This window comes from Peromyscus eremicus, chromosome 8a, assembly GCF_949786415.1.
Source record: "Peromyscus eremicus chromosome 8a, PerEre_H2_v1, whole genome shotgun sequence".
Lineage (NCBI taxonomy): Eukaryota > Metazoa > Chordata > Mammalia > Rodentia > Cricetidae > Peromyscus > Peromyscus eremicus.
In genome coordinates, this window is record NC_081423.1 from 82,789,223 (window position 1) to 82,809,609 (window position 20,387).

At 53.6% G+C, this 20,387-nt stretch overlaps 2 protein-coding genes across 2 annotated transcripts; one reads left to right on the top strand and one right to left on the bottom strand.

Annotated features, from left to right (window-relative positions):
- Positions 1-1,964: 1,964 nt before the first annotated feature.
- Positions 1,965-9,126, bottom strand: P3h4 (prolyl 3-hydroxylase family member 4 (inactive)). Its single transcript, XM_059269732.1, has 8 exons — positions 8,571-9,126; positions 8,320-8,472; positions 8,024-8,195; positions 6,239-6,367; positions 5,268-5,413; positions 4,653-4,736; positions 3,024-3,180; positions 1,965-2,825 (listed from the first exon to the last, which is right to left on the bottom strand). Exons 1-8 carry the CDS (start codon positions 9,078-9,080, stop codon positions 2,803-2,805), a joined length of 1,374 nt encoding a protein of 457 aa, XP_059125715.1. The 5' UTR covers positions 9,081-9,126; the 3' UTR covers positions 1,965-2,802.
- A 710-nt stretch (positions 9,127-9,836) lies between these two features.
- Fkbp10 (FKBP prolyl isomerase 10) lies at positions 9,837-19,946 on the top strand. The gene is made up of 10 exons (XM_059269733.1): positions 9,837-10,380; positions 15,354-15,499; positions 15,789-15,978; positions 16,088-16,233; positions 16,556-16,745; positions 16,861-17,006; positions 17,726-17,918; positions 18,184-18,326; positions 18,537-18,700; positions 19,001-19,946. The coding sequence occupies exons 1-10, from the start codon at positions 10,139-10,141 to the stop codon at positions 19,184-19,186; spliced, it is 1,746 nt and encodes a 581-aa protein (XP_059125716.1). The 5' UTR covers positions 9,837-10,138; the 3' UTR covers positions 19,187-19,946.
- Positions 19,947-20,387: the final 441 nt, after the last annotated feature.

Sequence of the window (20,387 nt, forward strand, 5' to 3'; positions counted from 1 at the left end):
AAGGGTGAGGAGAGGTGAGAACATCTGGACTGGGTGGGGCTGGGAGAGTGGGCTGGAGGGCCCACGCGGAGACTGGCTGGGACTCTGTCTCACCGGTTTGGGGAGCCAGCTGGCTGGGCAATGGGAGAGGCTCACATTAGGGAGAGATGGGAGGGGCTGGCAGCTCCCTGAGAAAGGGGAGCTGAGTGAGGCATGCTGGATTGGCTGAGCACCTGGATGGGATTCCTAGGGGTAGTTGGCTAATATGCATATACACGTACACACACACACACACACACACACACACACACACACACACACCACAAATACATTCAGATGCATATTCAAACACAGTCATACATGTAAACTGAAACCTTTCAACATTCTGGGTCCCTCTTACCTGGCTCTACTTTCCTATCTTATATATCTAGCATAACTCAATTTTTGTTTTTAGATAGGGTCTTCCTGTGTAGCCCTGGCTGGTCTGGAACTTCTGCCTCCTGAGTCCTGGAATACAATTTATATAAGGTCTGTTGGTTACCACCTCCCTCCCGTGGAACAGCAGCTCCAAGAGGGCAAGGTGATTGGCCTGTTTTGCTCATGATCATGTGCCTAGCACTTGCAGCATGCCAGGTACATAAAAGGCACTCAGTGTGTGGATGAATGAAGCCTTTCCAAAACACACTTAGGCACACACACACATATATGGACAGGTACATACACACGGAAAGACATCTGGGTGCCACAGGCTCACAGCTGCCACAGATAACCTCAGACCTCTGCATGCAAGTGCACACACACACACACCCCTCTTTGCACTCTGACCCACAAGCACTTTCCATACCCACACCCAGAAGTCCAGATTCCAGAGCTGGTGCTCACAGCAGCACACATCTGTGCAGACATGCTCAAGCTCATCTTGCTCCCTGCACCAGACCTGGAGGGCGGCCCCTCCCTGGAGCAGGGGGTGGGCCATCAGATGCTGACGGCAGCGTAACAGCCTGGGAGGGTGAGGATGGACAGAGCCATCCTGGTACCTGGGAGCTGACAGGAAACCACTCTATGACAGAGATGGAGGTTGGAGAGAGGCTACCAGTTCCCTATCCCGAACCCAGTTCTACCTCTAAAGGCCAACAGACTTGGACCAGAGCCTAGGGGAGAGGTAGATGGGATATCAGTCCTCTAGGCAACAGAGGGGTGTGGGTCTCAGGACAGGTCATCTGGCACCTGGGAGCAGGGGTGTGGCAGTGAGAACTGTATGCCCTTCCCTGGGTCAACTCCACCCTCCATTTTAGAGGCCTCTGCCCCCTGGGAGTTTGGCGAGATGTAGAGTAAGACAGAACTGTCACCTTCTTGACCTTGACGCTGTGCTCCTCTTGAAAGTGTCCCCCTTTGCAAACCCTAATATAACTCCCTGCAATAGAACGGCAGTAGGAGTGGTGGTTATAGGACAACATCTTTGCCCCTGCTCCTCCAGACTCCTGTCCCCCAGAGCCAATGCAAGGTTGGACAAGTGAACTCTGACGGTCCCATTGCATTTCAAGAAGTCCGAAGTCTTCAAACCATTTCCCTAGGGTTCCTCTGGCTACTGAGCTGGGGTTCCAGCCACGGCCAGACTGGACATGCTCTAATTCTAGGGAAATTCCAGGAAAAACATGTAGTAAATGTCTTTAGAATCCCTCTTCATATCGCTATAAGCCCCAGGAACTAGAAAAATACAGACATCCCTGGTTAGAAATCTGAAACCACTGTCTTCCCAAGGCTGCAGGGAATACTGTGTCTTCACGCCCCCTGATGGCAGGTTTGAGGTTGCACACAGCTAAGAGGGATCCCCTGCTCTCAATCAGATGTCAGGGTTGTCGAGGGTGCCAAGGCCACAGGGTACAAGGGCTGACATTAGACAGATAAGGGATGATGGGCGGAGGGAGGGAGTGAGGCAAGGACCTATACCCACACAGCTCAACCTTGGAGACTGGCCTCAGGTGCAGTGATTCATTCAACAATAAACGTTTATTGAGCACCAGAACTCCAAGCCCCGAGTTCTTCACAAACCCCTCTGCAGCTCAGACAGAACTGTCACCTGGCTGGCCTTGGTCCTGTGAAACGCAAGCCAGAAGCTGACAACTTCCTCAGGAGGATGTCCACCTTAGGGAAGCCGAAAGGGGGAGGAGGGACCCCCAACAGTTCACCTGCCAACCAGCCACATGGTCACCCTTCTGCGGTTCAAGGACACAGAGAGGCAGGGTGGAGTCTGGGCCAACTGTGTCCCTTTTAAGTTTTTTCTTCTTGTTTCATTTTGAGACAGGGTCTCACTATGTAGCTTCGACTGGCCCCTGGAACTCACTATGTGGTCCAGGCTGGCCTCGAACTCAGAGATCCGCCCGCCTCTGCATCTCAAATGCTGGGATTAAAGGTGTGTGCCACCACAGTCAGCTGTGTTTGTTTTGAAACACGATCTCACTATGTAGCCTCAGCTGGCCTGGATTCGTAGGCCAGGCTGGCCCAGAACTGAGATCTGACTGCTTCTGCCTCCCCTGGGTGCTGGTGTCAATGGCGTGCACCGCCATACCTTGCCATTTTAAGTTTTAATAAATATTTCTTGCTCCTGGCCCAGTATCCTGAGTTTGAGGGGTGCACTAGGGTCACCACTCTCTCTCTTTTTTTTTTTTTTTTTTTTCTTTTTGGTTTTTCGAGACAGGATTTCTCTGTATAACAGTCCTGGCTGTCCCTGATCTCGCTCTGTAGACCAGGCTGGCCTCGAATTCAGAGATCCACCTGCCTCTGCCTCCCAAGTGCTGAGACTAAAGGCGTATGTCACCACTTTTATGCCAGTTCAGGCTCTGGTTCTGAAAAGGAAGGAGAAAGCAAGGGGTTAGTCCTGCCCACTCCAACAAGTGTCTTGAGTACTGACCTAGCAGGAGGGTAGACCACCAATAGGCTGCAACACCCTAGAGCAGGGTGGCAGCACCCACCCACACTCCAGATTGGCACCCTAGTCCAGGGAGAACTCCGTCCCTAGCCCTTCATCACAGTCCATTACTGACCAGCCTCCGCCTCGTCGCCCTTGGCATCTGGCTCCTGCCACCAGTCGGCATACAGGCCCTCTTCATAGTCTCCCTCTCCTTCAAACTCGGCATCAGACGGGGGTTCTTCTGCCTCCCCTGGTTCATCCGGGGGCGATTCTGTCTCCTCCAGCTCCATCTAGAGCAGCCCAGGGTTGTGGGGGGAGAAACTGAGTCACAGCAGGCCCACATCCAAATATAGGCTCCCCTTCAGATCACAACACTTCCCCCACCCCATCTTTCAGTCCCCACCCACTTCAGCAGGTTTCCTGGTGTCATCCTGGCAGGAGGTGAGCAGGCAGGCCCGAAACCCCCTCCCCAGTGCCAGCATCTAACATGAGGGCAATGTCAGGGTTTGTCCTGTTGGGTCCCATTCTGAAACTGCTTCCCTGAGTGACAGCAGTGTGTGTGTGGGGGGTGGGGGGGGAGGCGGGGTGCTAGCGTCAGCATGGCTGGCTTGCACCACAGCCCCACCTCTGGCTCCACACCCGGTGAGAACACTGCTAGTCTGTGCATTTTGTCTTCTGGCGCTGTGGCCCTGCCAGGAATACCTTTGCAACCCTGACCTGGATGGGCCTGTGGATTCTTCCAAAGCCACATGTCCACTCCAGGCTGAGGCCTTCAAGCCTCACCCTGGCCAGTACCCACGCTGGCCTCTGAAGCTGCACTGTCTACGCCTCCCTCATGAGAACCACTGGGAGACAGACTGTTCCTCTCAGCCACTTACTGCCACCCAAGCCTGACAAATAGCAGACCAAAAGTGGCAGTCATCGAAACTGCTGTGCATCCCGAGCATCTACCGAGTGCCAGTTGCTTGCCTGGTGCTTTAAATGATCTCATTTCATTGGCACCACAATGAAAGTCAAAAGGCATGCTCCTCATATCATGGATGAAGGTGTAGGAGTTTGCTACGTGACTTCCAGACCGATGCTAAGGCTACCCGGCTGGTAAAGAACAGAGCAGGGGTGAACAGCACCTAAGCCAGCCACATGTCACAATGCAGACCCTGCTCCTGAGTTCACTGAAGGTGGGGTACAATGAATGTACTGAGGGGTGAATAAACAAGTTGCACAGCAATCCCCCAAGAAACCCAGGCCGCCAAACCCTCACATGAACTGGTGCATGCTATGGCTCTTCCCAGCATCATTCACTCATTCATTCGGCCATTTATCCACAGGCTCAAACTCCTATGAATGAGCATAATGCCAGGTGCAGTAGCAGAGCTGGGGATAATTCAGTCTCCTGTCCTGGGATGCAGTTGTCGAGGAAGCCATCTGGCCGTGGTGAGATGGATGAGGACTACGAGGTTACTCCAGGTCTCAGGCCAGGTGGCCAGGCAGGTGGGGAGGCCAGTGTCAGCCCAGAAGAAAGCCAGAACATCCAGCAAGGGCTCCCTAGAGGAGCTACCATTTGAGCTGGGCCCAGGAGGCATAGGCCTGGGACAGGCAGAGAAAGCGCTGTGGGATCACTAAGGTGGCGGGAAAAGAGAGGTACAGACGGGGGACAGGAAACTCCTGCCTCACAACAGCTGGTGGTCACACACAGTGACCTCAGGAAAGAGCCTGGGACGGGTCCCCATCATGGTCCAGCCTCTCATGGGGAGCCACTCACCTCATCATCTGACTGAAGGTACATGTGTGTGAAGTCCAGCAACTCCCGAAGCTCAGAGGTCTGGTTGTGGTAGAGCATGGCCTCCTAGGAGGAGGAAGGGAAGGGCAGAGTGAGGTGGACCCTGCTGCCAAATGGCAGAAGGACAGGGCTCAGCGATCAGGGGGAAACAGATCAGCTCATAGAATAATCCTAGTTACTTGGAACACTGGATTAAGAAGGATTCTGAGGATTCCAGGAGGAAGAGTGCTTCAATCCATTAGTAATGTCTGCCCAGGCATGGAAAGTGGGGATGGCACCATGGGGCTCATAGTTGCCAGCCTTGCCCTAAACTCCCAAGGGGTTTTCTCATTGGTTCAGACTAACAGGCCCCTGGGGGAGGGGGGAAGCTCAAAAGACAGCAATGAGGTGAAAGCAGGCATGTGTGGGCACCTATTTGCATTCCTCCCACATCCCAGACACTATGCTGAAGCCTAGACTCTAACCACAGCCCATATTCATCTTTTCCCCTTCCTCTCCAGACTTCCAAGGAAACCAAGAGGTTTTTTTGGTTTTATTTTGTAAACTAAGCCACAAAACTGCATGTTAGGCCAGTGCCTCACTAGAGGCAGTTCCCACCTCCCGGGGCTGGAAATCCTCTTCTTCAAGCCCCCAGCGAGCCCGATGGAAGCGGTAATACACCAGGTTCTGCTGCATGACACCGTCCTTGGGGTCAAAGAGCATGTAGCTAGCAGCGCTGCGGGCAGCCTGGCGCACGTCGTTCACTGCGGGCAGGATAGAATAAGGGGGTAACCCTCATGTTTTCCTTTAAAAGCAATCCACTCATCCCATCTCACACCCACCTTCCAACCTAGCCCGCTGCCTCTACCCCCAGACTCCTCCTGCTGGCTCCTCACCCCGCCCAAAAGAACACAATCCAACAGGCCCTGGGTGTTGCCCTCTCACCAGGCAGTGTGAGTCACTCCCTGACACCTCAATCATTGTCATTGCGTTTTATAGACAAAGGATGGGAGGCAAAGGGAGATTAGATAAACTGCTTGTACTGATACTGCTGAAGATTGACAGCAACTGGGGGGACTAGAGATCCTCAGGGCTCTCTGCCACAGCCCTCAGGAGGTCTCCTGGCCCCGGACCTCAGCCCCTCCACTCACAGCTCTAGCCCCTGAAGCGGGCATCCCTGAGTTGTAGGAACCCTGGACTGTCTCACTCCAGCCCCAGCTGATGGCACAACCTCTCTGTGACTCCCTCGTCATGGGGCTAATGGTCTCTTGCCCTTTAGAAACCTCAGTTTAATCTGGAGAATGGGTCCAGGGACGCCAGTGGCATGGTGTTGGTGAGAGGAGAGAGATGGGGGCTACAGAAACTCTTCAGTGCTGAGCAGTGTCGCTGACCACCCCCGAGAGGGCCTCTCACCTTCCCCACATCCCCTGCCTGGGTTCCTGCCCATGTCTCCACCACTCCCAGCCTTTCATCCCCTTCTCCAGAGTCTTCAGTCTGAGAGACACCTTCCCACATTTCTGGGAGACCCCGTGTACTGCCCTTCCCCATGCCCCTTACCCCACTTTACCCAGCCCATCCAGGAGGCTCACATTTGTAGTAGGCAAACTGCAGGTAGTGATACATGGTGGCCACAAACTTCTCCACGAAGTAGCCGCCAACGTTGGGGGTGAGATTGGTTTCGCAGTCCACCTTGCACTGGAGGGACTCTGCAAAGAGATCTAGGAAGGATGCAGCCGTCAGGAACCACTGGGTGCTAACCCTGATCCCCCGTAAAGACCGAGATCTGCCTATGGAGCCTGTTCCCCTGTGCAAGAGGTACGTCCTCGTCAAGATTTCATAGGTTAGCATGTATGAAATGCTTGGCACATAGAACTTGATGTGGGCTGAGAAGTACTTGCTGCCCGCTACACCTGTTGCTCAACCCCTATCTGACACCAGAGGGCATTCTGGGAGAAGAGCAGCTGAGAACAACAGGGTGAGTTTTCGGTGGGACTGAGACCATACAGGACCGAAGATAGCCCTTTCTGCTTCACCTTCACCCTCTTTTTAAAAGTATTATTTTATTATCTTTTAATAATCTATTTTTATTTTGAGTGCATTGGTGTTTTGCCTCCATGTATGTCTGTGTGAGGGTGTCGGATCCTGGAGTTAGACAGTTGTGAGCTGCCATGTGGGTGCTGGGAATTGAACCGGGGACCTCTGGAATAGCAGCCAGTGCTCTTAACCGCTGAGCCATCTCTCCAGCCCCCACCTTCACCCTCATTGAGGGGCCTTGTGGTTAGGGATCCAAAGACTAGTTGTGATTTCATTTCGTCCACAACTGCTTTCTGGACATACCTGTCTAGTATCAATTCCAAATCTTTTTTTATTGTGTTGTTTAGTTTGGTTGGTTGTTTTCGTTTTGAGACAGGGTCTCACTATGTAACTCTAGCTGTTCTGGAGCTCACTATGTAGACCAGTGTTATGGAATATTACTTTAACTTTGTAAAAATGTGGGGTTTTTTGAGACAGGGTTTCTCTGTGTAGTTTTGGTGTCTGTCCTGGATCTCACTCTGTAGACCAGGCTGGCCTCAAACTCACAGAGATCCGCCTGGCTCTGCCTCCCGAGTGCTGGGATTAAAGGCGTGTGCCACCACTGCTGGGCTGTGTTACATTGTTTATGCTGCATTTACTTAATTATGTAAAGATGTGCTACTGTTTCACCTTGCCTGCCTAAGGCACCTGATTGGTCCAATAAAAAGCTGAATGGCCAATAGCTAGGCAGTAGACGGATAGGTGGCGCTGGTGAGCAGAGAGAATGAGTAGGAGAAGAAAACAAGAGAGGAGAGAGAGGGAGACATGTGGGGCCAGTCAGCCACCAGCCAGCCAGACTCGGAGTAGGACAGAATGAAAGAAAGGTTAAAAAGCCCCGAGGCAAAACACAGATGAAAAGAAACAGGTTAATTTAAGCTATAAGAGCTAGTGGGACAAGCGTAAGATAAGGCCAAGCATTCATAACTAGTAAGCCTAGTTATAGACTAATGTGTCATGATTTGGGAACAGGCTGGTGGCCCAAAGACCAGGCTGGCCTTGAACTCACAGAGATCCACCTGCCTCTGCCTCCCAAGTGCTGGGATTAAAGTCGTGGAACACCATCCCTCCCCCCTTTTTTGAGACAAGATTTCTCTCTACAGCCCTAACTGTCCCATAATCGGCTATGGACACCAGCATTCCTCTCATTTGACTGGAGACAGAGAAGATACAGCTTCAGAGCACTTTGCTGTGTCTGCTGAATGCTGTTGCAGGTCATAGCCGTGTGTTCAGAGGCTTTAGGAGGCCTGGAAGCAGGGGCCCTATGGGTGAGGGATATGCACGGTGGTCTGAATGGGAGATACCTGCTATGGCTGGGTAGAAGTCCTTGAAGTCTACCTGCTCATGGGCCCCTTCACAGCCAGCTAGACACCGGGCGAAGACCAGCATGTACTCAGCCAGGGCCCGCTCCATGTCTTCTGTGCTGCTGCGGAAGTCCCCGCTGTTGTAGAGTTTCACAGCCCGGAGGAACACAGCCTGGAGAGGAGCACGGCAAGGGGGCGTCAAGGGAACCCCGACGGCTAGTAAAGTGTGCGTGTAGGGTGTGTGGGTGTGTAAGAAGGCGCGCCAAGGCCAGTCCACCCTCCCACTCTCTGCACACCTCGTAGGGCTGGGCCTCTAGGTCCGTAAGGGACTCATCTCCGATATCCAGCATCCCCCTGTAGTAGCTGAGATACTTGGCGGTCAGCTCGTGCTTGGGGTTCCTCTGGAGGAAGGTGTAGGCCGCGGCCACCGCCTTCTCCAGTCGGTTCGCCTGGTGGGGGGCGTGGGGAGTGGGTCAGTGGGGCGCCGGACGCGCCGCGGGGGCCTCACGTCCTAGGGACCCTCGACGGCGGTCGGGGCCGCGCCCACCTTGAAGTGCGCGTAGTGCAGGTACTGGTAGGGCAGGCGGCTCTGGAAGTCGCGCAGCAGCTGCCGCGGCGGGTAGGGGACCTGGAAGGCGGGCAGCGTCCGCTTGCAGCGCCGCAGGCAGGCGGCGCGCTCCAGGACTTGGCCGAAGAGCCGCAGCTCGCGCGCCCAGTCCTCGCCGCCGCCGCCGCCGTCGCGATCATCGTCCGGGCCGGGCGCGGGCCGGGGCTGCGAGGTGGTGGCGGCGGCGGCGGCGGCGGTGGCGGGGCCGCTGCAGTTGGCGTGGCAGAAGGCCTCGCTGTCGCGCAGCAGCCGGTGCAGCCGCAGCGCCGCCTCCAGGTAGCGTGCGCTCTCGCGCCAGCTCTCGCCCTCGTACAGCTCCAGAGCGTGGCCGTAGGCCGTGGCCAGGGGCATCAGGTCCTCCGGCGGGAAGCCTCGGAAGCTGTACTTCTCGTACTGCGCGCCGGCGCTGCCCAGCAGCAGCCACAGCAACCCCCACGCCGGGCGAGCCATGCCCACGCCGCGCCCCGAGGCTCCCGGAGCAGCGGGAGGACCGATGGCTCCGGTCCCCCCACCCCCCACCCCCCGGAGCTCCTGCTGGGTCTTAGCGCCGGGCCTCGGGCTAGAGCAGGGACGTTGGGACACCCCTCTCTTTCCGAGGGTCAGTTGTAGCTCTAGTCCGCTACGTGGGCTGGACTTTCCACCCTTGCAAGGCTTGCCCCGCCCCGCCCCGCCCCCTCCCCCGGACCCGGGTGGGTGGGGCTATATTTTACAGCCAGAAAGCCCCTCCCCACCGGCAGTGTCCCCCCCCCCCACCTTAAGTGCCACCTCTCTTGACTTTGCCTACGCTCCGGGTGAAGCCTCAGAATCTGGTCTTTTCTCCAGTGCCCCCTTTGCACCCCCTAGGTGGCCCCGCAAACACCCGCGCCGGCGTCTAGGGGCAACACAACTCGGGTTACCCCGCACACCTGGCACTGACACCTCCAGCCTCCCGACTGAGCTCGATCCCGGGGTCTGTCTAGCAGCCTGGCTTTTTCAGGACAAAGCTGCCTTTCACTGAGACTGCACTCTCCCTACTCCCGCCTCCCCCCTCCACTCTTGGGAAGAGAGTTGGGGCAGGGGAAGGACTGAAATATCCAGATTATGGCCTCACCTGCCACCAGAAGGGGCCTAGACTTGGGGAGCCAGGAAAAGCTAGAGATGCCTCCAACCAGCTTTAGGACCCAGAGGCTCAGGGAAAAAAAACTTTTTCTTTGGAAGTCCATCCTGACTTCTCATCTTTCCCGAACCTCCCTCTGGGCCAGGCCCGAAGTTTTGGGGGAGGGAGACTCAGAGATCTTTGTGGCAAATTCCTGGGACTCCAGAGACTCTCAACCTGGCCCCCTCCTCCTAGTCCACCACAAACATCACCCCACCCGGCCAGCTCAGTCTCCCCAGCCCCCATTCCACGTGGACCCGCCAGGGCGGGGTGGGGAGAGAGGACAGGAAGGGGGGGAGTCAGCTCTGAGGAGGGGGAAGGAGGCTGGCGGCTGGCGTCCGCCCTCATTGCCAGCGTCTTCCATCTGGGCACCATGTTCCTAGCGGGGTCCCCCAGCCACACCCTCCGCCGGCTCCCCATGCTGCAGTTGCTGCTGCTTCTACAGACCTTGGAGAGGGGGCTGGGCCGTGCCAGCCCAGCCGGAGCCCCCTTGGAAGATGTGGTCATCGAGAGGTATCATGTCCCCCGGGCCTGTCCCCGGGAAGTGCAGATGGGAGATTTTGTGCGTTACCACTACAATGGCACTTTCGAAGATGGGAAGAAGTTTGACTCCAGGTAAGTCGTTGGGCACCCCCAGACTCACCACCACGTTCCTGAGCTTCGGTGGTGAAGTGCCATGTTTATTTACCGTATTTAAAGACATGAGCAGTATCCTGGTACACAGTCTTAGGGGAAAAGAGACTCTGCATACTATATGTGAACCCTGGGGTGAGTGGATGGATGGGACCACCTGCCTTCCCACACACCCTGGCTTCCTGTCTACTTCTACCTCCATTTTTCTATGCCTTTATGTTTGGAGACTAGAGAAGCAACATTTTCTGTAGGGTATAGGACCCTAGAGCAGCCAGGGAGGGCCTTCAGCAGAGTGGGTGTTATAATTTTGGGGTAGGCCATAGCTGGTGCTGTGACCAACTGTCCACGTGTCACAAGGTCTGACATGCCACCCTGGGGACCTCCCTGCCACCTTCTCCAAGCCTCTGGGAACTCCGTTCCTCCATCTTCGCTCCAGCAGCCCACATCAGGCTGCGTTGCCAGTCTTGGCTTGATGGACAGGCTTCCATTCTGACCAAAGCCCTCGGTCAGCCAGGCAGATCCCCTTCGGTTGTTGGGGAAGAGCAGGGCTGTGTGGCAGCCTCTTTCCAGGCCGTAAGGTAAACTTGAAGCCCTATCACACTTGAAACTCTACACCACAAAGAAGAGTCACCCTTCAGACTCTTCTCTGAAATATACAACTCAGCCCATAAGCAATTAGTGGTCATGACTCTGGAGGGAGATTGCATATTGGATGAGACTACTATAAGTGTAAGACCCTGGGTTCAAATCCAGGCGGTGACGGAGGAGTTTTGCCTCTTGAATCTTCGCTTTCCCTGTCTGAACATGGGAAGGGACCAGCACCTACTTCCTAAGGGTACAATGAGGAAGGTAGATGACAGTGGCTTCCACGGTGCCTGCAGACCTCCAGTGGCCAGACTTACTGGCCTGGACTCTGGGGAGAACCCTCATAGTGTTTATTTATGTAATTTTTAAAAGGTGTGTTTATTATGTACAAAGTGTCCTGTCTGCACATATCCCTGCAGGCCAGAAGAGGGCACCAGCTCTCACTACAGATGGTTGTGAGCCACCATGTGGTTGCTGGGAATTGAACTCAGGACCTCTGGAAGAGCCACAAGGTGCCCTTAACCTTTGAGTTCTCTCCAGCCCTGACCAATGGTGTTTAACTCACAGACACTTTGTGCACTGCCCTGGCCTTTATACAGCATTGTAAAAGAAATAGACCAGACAGAAAATCTGCACTGTGGGTAAAGTGAGGAATAGAGCTGCAAGCACAGCCTGGGGGCCTTAAAAATAAATAAAAAATAAAAAAGTTACCACTGCCCTGCGTGGCACATGCCTTTAATCCCAGCACTCAGGAGGCAGAGGCAGGCAGATCTCTGAATTCGAGGCTAGCCTAGTCTACAGAGTGAGTTCCAGGACAGCCACGGCTACACAGAGAAACCCTATCTCAGAAACAAAAAAAAACAAAACAAAAAATATGTATTTGTTTTATGAGTATGAATCTTTTGCCCAAATGTACGTATGTGCACTGGGTGCATGCCTGGTGTCAGAGGAAGTCAGAAGAGGGGTGGATGACTGTGAACCACCATGTAGGTACTGGGACTTGAACCCATATACTTGGCAAGGGCAACAAGTACTCTAAACCGTGAGACATCCTCCAGACTCCTTTTTGAGACAAAATCTCACAATGTAGCCCTGGCTGGCCTGAGATTACTAAGTGGACCAGGTTGGCCTCAAATTACAGATCTGCATGCTTCTGTCTCCCAAGTATTAGAATTAAAAGTATGCACCACCATGCTCAGCTCTCCGGCAATAATGATGGGTTGAGGGCTGAGGGTATCTTCCCTGGTGGGGAGTGCTTTTTGTTTTGTTTTGTTGAGACAGAGTTTCTCTGTGTAGCCTTGGTTGTCCTAAAACTAGCTCTCTAGACCAGGCTGGCCTCGAACTCACAGAGATCCTCCCACCTCTGCCTCCCAAGTGCTGGGATTAAAGACCCGGTTTAGTGGGGATTGTTTTTTTTTTTTAAAAAAAAAAAAAAAAGATTTATTTATTATGTATACAGTGTTCTGCCTGCATGTAGTATATCTACATGTCAGAAGAAGGCAACAGATCTTATTACAGATGGTTGTGAGCCACTATATGGGTGCTGAGAATTGAACTCAGGACCTCTGGAAGAGCAGCCAGTGCTCTTAAGCACTGAGCCATCCCTCTAGCCCATGGTAGGTACTTCTTTTTTTTTTTTTTTTTTTTTCCCGAGACAGGGTTTCTCTGTGTAGCTTTGCACCTTTCCTGGGACTCACTTGGTAGTCCAGGCTGGCCTCGAACTCACAGAGATCCGCCTGGCTCTGCCTCCCCGAGTGCTGGGATTAAAGGCGTGCGCCACCAACGCCCGGCGGTAGGTACTTCTTAAGCCTGTCTTGGGCCCAGTTTTTTTTTTGGGGGGGGGGAGTGTTTGTTTGTTTGTTTTGTTTTGTTATTGTTGTTTTTGTCTTTCAAGACAGTGTTTCTTTGTGTAGCCCTGGCTATCCTGGAACTCACTCTGTAGACCAGGCTGGTCTCAAACTCAAGAGATCCTGCCTGCCTCTGCCCCTCTAATGCTGGTATTAAAGGTATACACCACCACCTCTTGGCTGGGCCCAGGTTTTTTGTTTTTTTGTTTTTTGTTTTTTTTTTTTTTTCTTTTCTGGAGCTGAGGATCGAACCCAGGGCCTTGTGCTTGCTAGGCAAGCACTCTACCACTGAGCTAAATCCCCAACCCTGGGCTCAATTTTTAAATGTTGAAATTTGCAAACATTTTTAACTCTTGGCTCCTTTCAACCAAAATAAAATGTCCTGGGGCTGGAGAGATGGCTCAGCGGTTAAGAACACTTGTTCTTGCAGAGGACCCGGGTTTGGTTCCCAGAACTCTCATGGTGGCTCATAACCATCTGTAACTGCGGTGGGATCTCTGACCTCCGTAGACACCAGACATGGCATGCACACGGTGCATAGACACACAGACAAAACACTCAAATTCATAAAATAAATCTAAAAAAAATTAATGTCAGGGGCTGGAGAGATGGCTCAGAGGTTGAGAGCACTGGCTGCTCTTCCAGAGGTCCTGAGTTCAATTCCCAACAACCACATGGTGGCTCACAACCATCTGTAATGAGATCTGGTGCCCTCTTCTGTCCTGCAGGCATACATGCAGGCAGAACACTGTATACATAATAAATAAATAAATAAATAAATAAACAAACCTTTAAAAAAATTAGTAGCCCATTCTTGGGGGCTGGGAGTGTAGTTCAGTTATTAGAGTGCTTGCCCAGCATACATGAAGTCCTGGGTTTGATCTCCAGAACCATATAAACTGGGTATGGTGGCATACACCTGTAATCCCAGCATTCAGGAGGCAAAGGTAGGAAGAACATAAGTTCAATGTCATCCTTGACTACATAGAGAGTTCCAGACCAGCCAGGGCTACAAATGACACCTGTCTCAAAGAGCAGGGGTGACTGGAGAGATGGCTCAATGGTTAAGGGTACTTGCTGTTCAATCACTACAAGGATTAGCATCCATATGAGAAACTGGGCGTCCTGTGCATACCTAGGGTAAGGAAGAGAACCTTAAAAGGCTAGCCATAGAGTGATAGATGAGGGCACCCAGTGCCTTCTGGGGGCCTCTGCAGGCATGCACAGGTGCACACATGGGTGTGTACACACTCACAGATATACATACATATGCAAATCTCTCTCTCCCCTCCTCCTCCTTTAAAGAAAAGAACTCTCTTTTTACTTGTGAAAACAAATACAAGTCAGGGTAATTTTAGAATGGGCCTTCTTCCGAGGAAGGCTGCTTTCCAGCTCGCCTCTGGTCACTTCTGCTTCCTCTTACTTGGAGAATGGAAGCTTAGGAGCAGGAACTGGGAGCTGTGACCTTAGGTAGGATAATGAGTCTGTCAGGCCTCAGTTTCTCTCTTCAAAAACAGAACAAGCCGGATGTGGTGGCGCAGGCCTTTAATCCCAGCACTCGGAAGGCAGAGGCAGGCAGATCTCTGAGTTCAAGGCCAGCCTGGGCTGCAAAGGGAGTTCCAGGGCAGTCAGGGCTACACAGAGAAACCCTGTTTAAAACCAACAAAAAGCCGGGCGGTGGTGGCACACGCCTTTAATCCCAGCACTCGGGAGGCAGAGGCAGGCGGATCTCTGTGAGTTCGAGGCCAGCCTGGTCTCCAAAGCGAGTTCCAGGAAAGGCACAAAGCTACTCAGAGAAACCCTGTCTCGAAAAACCAAAAAAAAAAAAACAAAAACAAAAACAAAAAACCCAACAAAAAGTGAGAACAGTTGGGATGTCGCTCAGCAGCAAGGTGCTTGCCTAGCATATGTGAGGCCCTGGATTTTGTTCCCAGTATCAGAACAAAGAAAAAGAAAAACTGAAAGCAATATGTCCTCGTGCAGAGAAAATCCAGTGAAATAACGAATGTGAAGTGCCAGGCACTTAATCTGACGTATTGTAAGTACTCAATAAATGCTCAATTGCCCTCTGAGCTATGCTATCCGAAGTAGCAATACGTAGCAGACAGGCTTATCTGCTCCACCCGCCCTCCTCTCAGGGTAGTAAAAGCTTCTGGCCTCCTCTGGGACTTCTCTCTTATAACAGCCTGTTCTTTATTATTTATTATTATTATTATTATTATTATTATTATTATTATTAGACTAGGTTTCTCTATTTACTTCTGGCTGTCCAGGAACTCCTTATCTAGACCAGGTTGGCCTTGAACTCACAGAGATCCACCTGCCTCTGCTTCCAGGGTATTGGGCCTAAAGGGGTGCGCCACCACACCCATCCAACCTGTTATCCTAAGAGGGGCAGAAGGGCTAGCCCGGGAGAGGAAGTGAGGAGTGTGTGTGCCTGCACCATGTCCTGTGATATGAAGCTGTGGGCAGAGGGTATTGTGTGGCTGCAGGCACGCTCATCGGTCCCCTTTATTCCCCCAGCTATGACCGCAGCACCCTGGTGGCCATCGTTGTGGGTGTAGGCCGCCTCATCACTGGCATGGACAGAGGTCTCATGGGCATGTGTGTCAACGAGCGCCGTCGCCTCATTGTGCCTCCCCACCTGGGCTACGGCAGCATCGGTGTGGGTAAGGAGGCCAGGGTATGGGCATAGGGGGCAGGAGGCAGGAATAGACAGAATGCAGAAGCTCAAGGGTGCTGAGTGACTTGGCCAAGGTCACACTGCACACAATCTCATCGGTAGGGGATGTGACCATCGTTTCACTCTGGAATGAGAGGAGTTGGATATATAGCCCTGTGGCTGGGGCCAGAGGTACAGCAGGTGGTGTAGGCAGTGTAAAACTGAGTAGTGGGCCTCTCACACCTCCATCTGGGCTGGGGACTTCGGTAAACCTGGCCTTCGCTGCTTCCCCACAGCGGGCCTCATTCCCCCTGATGCCACCCTCTATTTCGACATGGTCCTTCTGGATGTGTGGAACAAGGCGGACACGGTGCAGATGAGTATCCTCCTGCGCCCTCCTCACTGCCCCCGCATGGTGCAGAACAGCGACTTTGTGCGCTATCACTACAACGGCACTCTGCTGGATGGCACCGCCTTTGACAACAGGTAGAGGCTGGGGGTGGGAGTCCTAAAGCCTGTGACCAAGAGAAGGGAGCCCTGCTCTGCTCTGCCTCTCTCAGCTCCAACCACAGGGTCTCTGCCTTATTCTCTGCAGCTACACTAGGGGAGGCACTTACGACACCTATATCGGCTCTGGTTGGCTGATTAAAGGCATGGACCAAGGGCTGCTGGGCATGTGTCCTGGAGAGAAGAGGAAGATCATCATCCCTCCCTTCCTGGCTTACGGGGAGAAAGGCTACGGTAAGGCAAGGGCACGGGGGAATTCTCCAGAAGAGGAAAAACTGGGGTTCTACCTAGTTGTTCAGATTGTATACTGTCCAGGGGCATCCAGCTAAGGAGGCAAGTGGAGATAAAAATCTACCCCCTAGACAGAATTGCTTGTTCTGATTCACACGAAGGCTCGGTGTGGGTTGGTGATGGCTCCGGTGTGGGTTGGTGATGGCTCTGCGGACAGCCAAGGAGGAAGACATAGGAGGGCAGAGTAGGGCTTTTTGCATGAGGCCCCTTGTTGAGCCTGGGCTCGCTCTCCACTTGTATGGTTCAAGCCCTATGCCCTCCCCAGGGACTGTGATACCCCCGCAGGCCTCCCTGGTCTTCTATGTCCTGCTGATTGATGTCCACAACCCGAAGGACACAGTCCAGCTGGAGACGCTGGAGCTGCCCCAGGACTGTGTCCGGCGAGCGGTGGCGGGGGACTTCATGCGTTACCACTACAATGGTTCTTTAATGGATGGTACCCTCTTTGATTCCAGGTCAGAGGGTGTCCTGAGCTGGGAGGGTGGGGGCTTAGGGGTACTCTGAAGGGGTGGGGCCTGGAAGGGGTGGGGCCCCTTTGACTCCCTCCCCACCCCTTCCCCTCTATTGCAGCTACTCCCGCAACCACACCTACAATACCTATGTTGGGCAGGGTTACATCATCCCTGGGATGGACCAGGGGCTGCAGGGCGCATGCATAGGGGAGCGAAGGAGGATTACTGTGCCCCCTCACCTTGCCTATGGGGAGAATGGGACAGGTAGGATTTGGCTTCCCAGGCCACCCCTCAGCTCCCCTGAAGTATGCCCCTAAGATTGCTCTCCCTCCCATTGCCCAAGCATGTACAGCTTATACTTGGTCACCCATTGGATCTCTGTGAGGCGGAATCTATCCTGTTCCTCCAAGGCAGGCCTCACTCCCCCTCCTGTAGGGGAGAAAGGCAGCCAACCCCCAAGTTGGGGACAGAGGATGGTTAAGAATAAACAGCACCAAGCAGGGTGGCGGTGGCGCACGCCTTTAATTCCAGCACTGGGAGGCAGAGCCAGGTGGATCTCTATGAGTTTGAGGCCAGCCTGGTCTACAGAGCAAGATCCAGGACAGGCACCAAAACTACACAGAGAAACCCTGTCTCGAAAAACAAACAAACAAACAAAAAAAGAGAATAAAGAGCACCACTGAGCAACGAGCCTATACTAGAGATTCTGGAAGCCTCAGGCTCCTCACTGATGCACTGGGTACCACTCATTGCAGGATGTTACTGGGAGCTTGCTTGCAAGGTGTCGGGTGGGAAAGGGTTTCCCTGCCTTCTCTATCCCATCACTCCAACAGCAAGATGTAGGAAGCACACATTCCGGAACATGTCATCTGACCTCCTATGACTCCCTGACATTGGGAAGGGGTGTCCAGCCTGGGCCCCATGGAGATAGTGAGCAGACCTCCCCCAGAGCCCTGAGCTGACCATGCCCCATCTGGCCTCAGGAGACAAGATCCCTGGCTCAGCAGTGCTCATCTTTGACGTGCATGTCATCGACTTCCACAACCCTGCGGACCCTGTGGAAATCAAGACGCTGTTCCGGCCGCCTGAGAACTGCAATGAGACATCCAAGATTGGGGACTTCATTCGCTACCATTACAACTGTTCTCTGCTGGATGGCACCAGGCTCTTCTCTTCGTGGGTTCTTGGGCAGGGCCAGGGCTGGGCTGGTGGTGGGCTTCTAATAGCTTGCAGGCTCTTTCTCCTTCTCTGGGTCTCACCGTCTCTCGATTCCTCCACAAGTCTCCATCTGAGTGAGCCGCAGAGAGCCGTGGATATAAAATATGGGGACGGGGTCGGGGAGTGAACCTAGAGAACCGCCATTCTAGTATGACGGAGAAACTGAACGCAATGAGCCCTCAGACACCCCTGTTGCTGACCTGGGAATCCACTCTCCCCACAGCCACGACTATGAGGCCCCGCAAGAGGCCACCCTTGGCGCCAACAAAGTGATCGAAGGTCTGGACAGGGGCCTGCAGGGCATGTGTGTGGGAGAGAGGAGGCAGCTCATTGTGCCCCCACACCTGGCCCATGGGGAGAGTGGAGGTGAGGGACAGCGACCTGGATCTCATGTCTATTCCCAGTTTACCCTACCCATCTCAGGCCTTGGTGGCTGGGGGGGTGGGGTGGGATCAGGGAAACTTCTCGGGTATTTCCTGAACATCCCATGCCCCTTCCATGGAAGAAAACTAAGGTCTGTGTTAAGGCTTAGCTTTAGGCCTCACTGGAACCCTGTCCTCTTCTCCCTCTCTCTAGCCCGGGGTGTCCCTGGCAGTGCTGTCCTGATGTTTGAGGTGGAGCTGGTATCCCGAGAGGATGGCCTGCCCACGGGCTACCTGTTTGTGTGGCACCAGGACCCTCCCGCCAGCCTGTTTGAAGACATGGATCTCAATAAAGATGGAGAGGTGCCCCCAGAAGAGGTGGGCTAGGAACTTAGTCAGAACCCCAACCCGGAAGCCAGCATGCTTACTTGCCCTCTGTCCACCCAGCCTGCTCCCCTTCTGCTGAGCTTCATGCTTGCCTCTCCTGCACACGTCTGTCCTCCCACCTGGCTGTCACTTACCCCATCTGGCCCCTCAGCTCTACTTACCGTCCATCTCGGGCCTGAATTCCCTGGGAACCAGGCCTGGGAAAGTAATGTTGGGGTCCCTTCCCAAGGCAACCCACAGATGTTGACCACGTTCCTCACAGCCTTGTCCTCTGCTCTCCCTCCCCCCCAGTTCTCCTCCTTCATCAAGGCTCAAGTGAATGAAGGCAAAGGACGCCTCATGCCTGGGCAAGACCCTGACAAAACTATAAGAGACATGTTTCAGAACCAGGACCGAAACCAGGATGGCAAGATCACAGCCGAGGAACTCAAGCTGAAGTCGGATGAGGACCAGGAGCGGATCCATGAGGAGCTCTGAGGGCCAGAGTCTCGGGTCTGACCTCAGACGCAAAGGCACTGCGCTGGGGGACAGTGGCCGTGGAACTGGCCTGTCAACAGCTGCCCTCCCTCAGTGGGGATAACTCTGGGGGTCACTGAATGTCATCGGAGACTGCTGTGACCTTCCCACTGGCCGTGGCTTCCAGTCCACAGCACAGACCTCTTGACATTTTTCTCTTCCAACCCCGTGCCTCTTCCTTAAGGTTCTTGGCATGATAAATGCAATTCAGGGAGGGGACACTGGTGTTTGGTTAGAGCTGTTGCTGACCCCACACACCCATACCTCCCATCCACATCCCTAGACTCAGCAAGGGTCAGCTCCTTGCTCCTTCACGTTCCCAAATGTGCCCTTTATTTGTATTGTCCAGCCCCATCTCCCTGTCCACATCTGTCCCCATTCCCTCTGTCATGGCAGCTCCCCAGGGGCATGAGTGAGGAGACCCTGCATTCTCCTGCCTCAGCTCTGCCTTCTCCTCAGGAAGGGGTGGCTCCCAGAACACAGTCCTGCCAGCCACTCTTCTCACTCGGCCTCCTCCCTGCCAGACCACTGGGGTGAGGTCTTTCATCTTAAAGCTTTCTCTGAAGGGAAAGGTGTGAGAGGAAGTCTGCTCAGGCTTCAGGGCTGTGGAAACCTGCACTTGGTGCTAAGTTGATGGGAAGGAGGGAGGCAGAGTTCTGGACTCGAAAGACTAAACTGATCCAATCCTTTCTCCTTTGTGTCAATAAAAGGTTAACCTGAAGGCCTCGAGAGGTGGTCTTTCAGCGGGCCCTGTGGAGAGAGGGTATTTGTGTATCGTATATGTGCAAGTTCACATGTATGTGGAGACCAGAGATTGACATCTGGTGTGTTTGGTAGTCTCTCTCTACCTGATTATTACTTTTAGTGTATGTGTGTGTGCATGTATGGATGGATGTTTTGCCTGCATGGATGGATGTCTTTTGTACTACATGTGTGCCTGGCACCCACAGAAGCCAGAAGAGGGTGTCAGATCCCCTGGGACCAGAGTGACAACCACTTCTTATCTGCCCTGTGTGTGCTGGAAACTGAATGTGTTCTTTCTTGAAGAGCAATATGTGCTCTCTCGCTCCTCTCTCTCTCTTCATTTCTTTGTGTTTTATGTGTGTTTAACCTGCAGATAGGTCTCTGCACCACACACCACATGTGTGCCCGGTGCCCTCAC

What these genes read in the sequence shown, in the direction of transcription:
- Fkbp10 (XM_059269733.1), top strand. Translation starts at nt 10,139, where the DNA reads ATGTTCCTAGCGGGGTCCCCCAGCCACACCCTCCGCCGGCTCCCCATG. An exon ending in GGCACCGCCTTTGACAACAG is followed by an intron (nt 15,979 to 16,087) that starts GTAGAGGCTGGG and finishes TATTCTCTGCAG; the next exon opens with CTACACTAGGGGAGGCACTT. An exon ending in GGCCCATGGGGAGAGTGGAG is followed by an intron (nt 18,327 to 18,536) that starts GTGAGGGACAGC and finishes CCCTCTCTCTAG; the next exon opens with CCCGGGGTGTCCCTGGCAGT.
- P3h4 (XM_059269732.1), bottom strand. Translation starts at nt 9,080, where the DNA reads ATGGCTCGCCCGGCGTGGGGGTTGCTGTGGCTGCTGCTGGGCAGCGCC. An exon ending in TAGAGGCCCAGCCCTACGAG is followed by an intron (nt 8,196 to 8,319) that starts GTGTGCAGAGAG and finishes GCTCCTCTCCAG; the next exon opens with GCTGTGTTCCTCCGGGCTGT. An exon ending in CTTCTACCCAGCCATAGCAG is followed by an intron (nt 6,368 to 8,023) that starts GTATCTCCCATT and finishes CATCCTTCCTAG; the next exon opens with ATCTCTTTGCAGAGTCCCTC.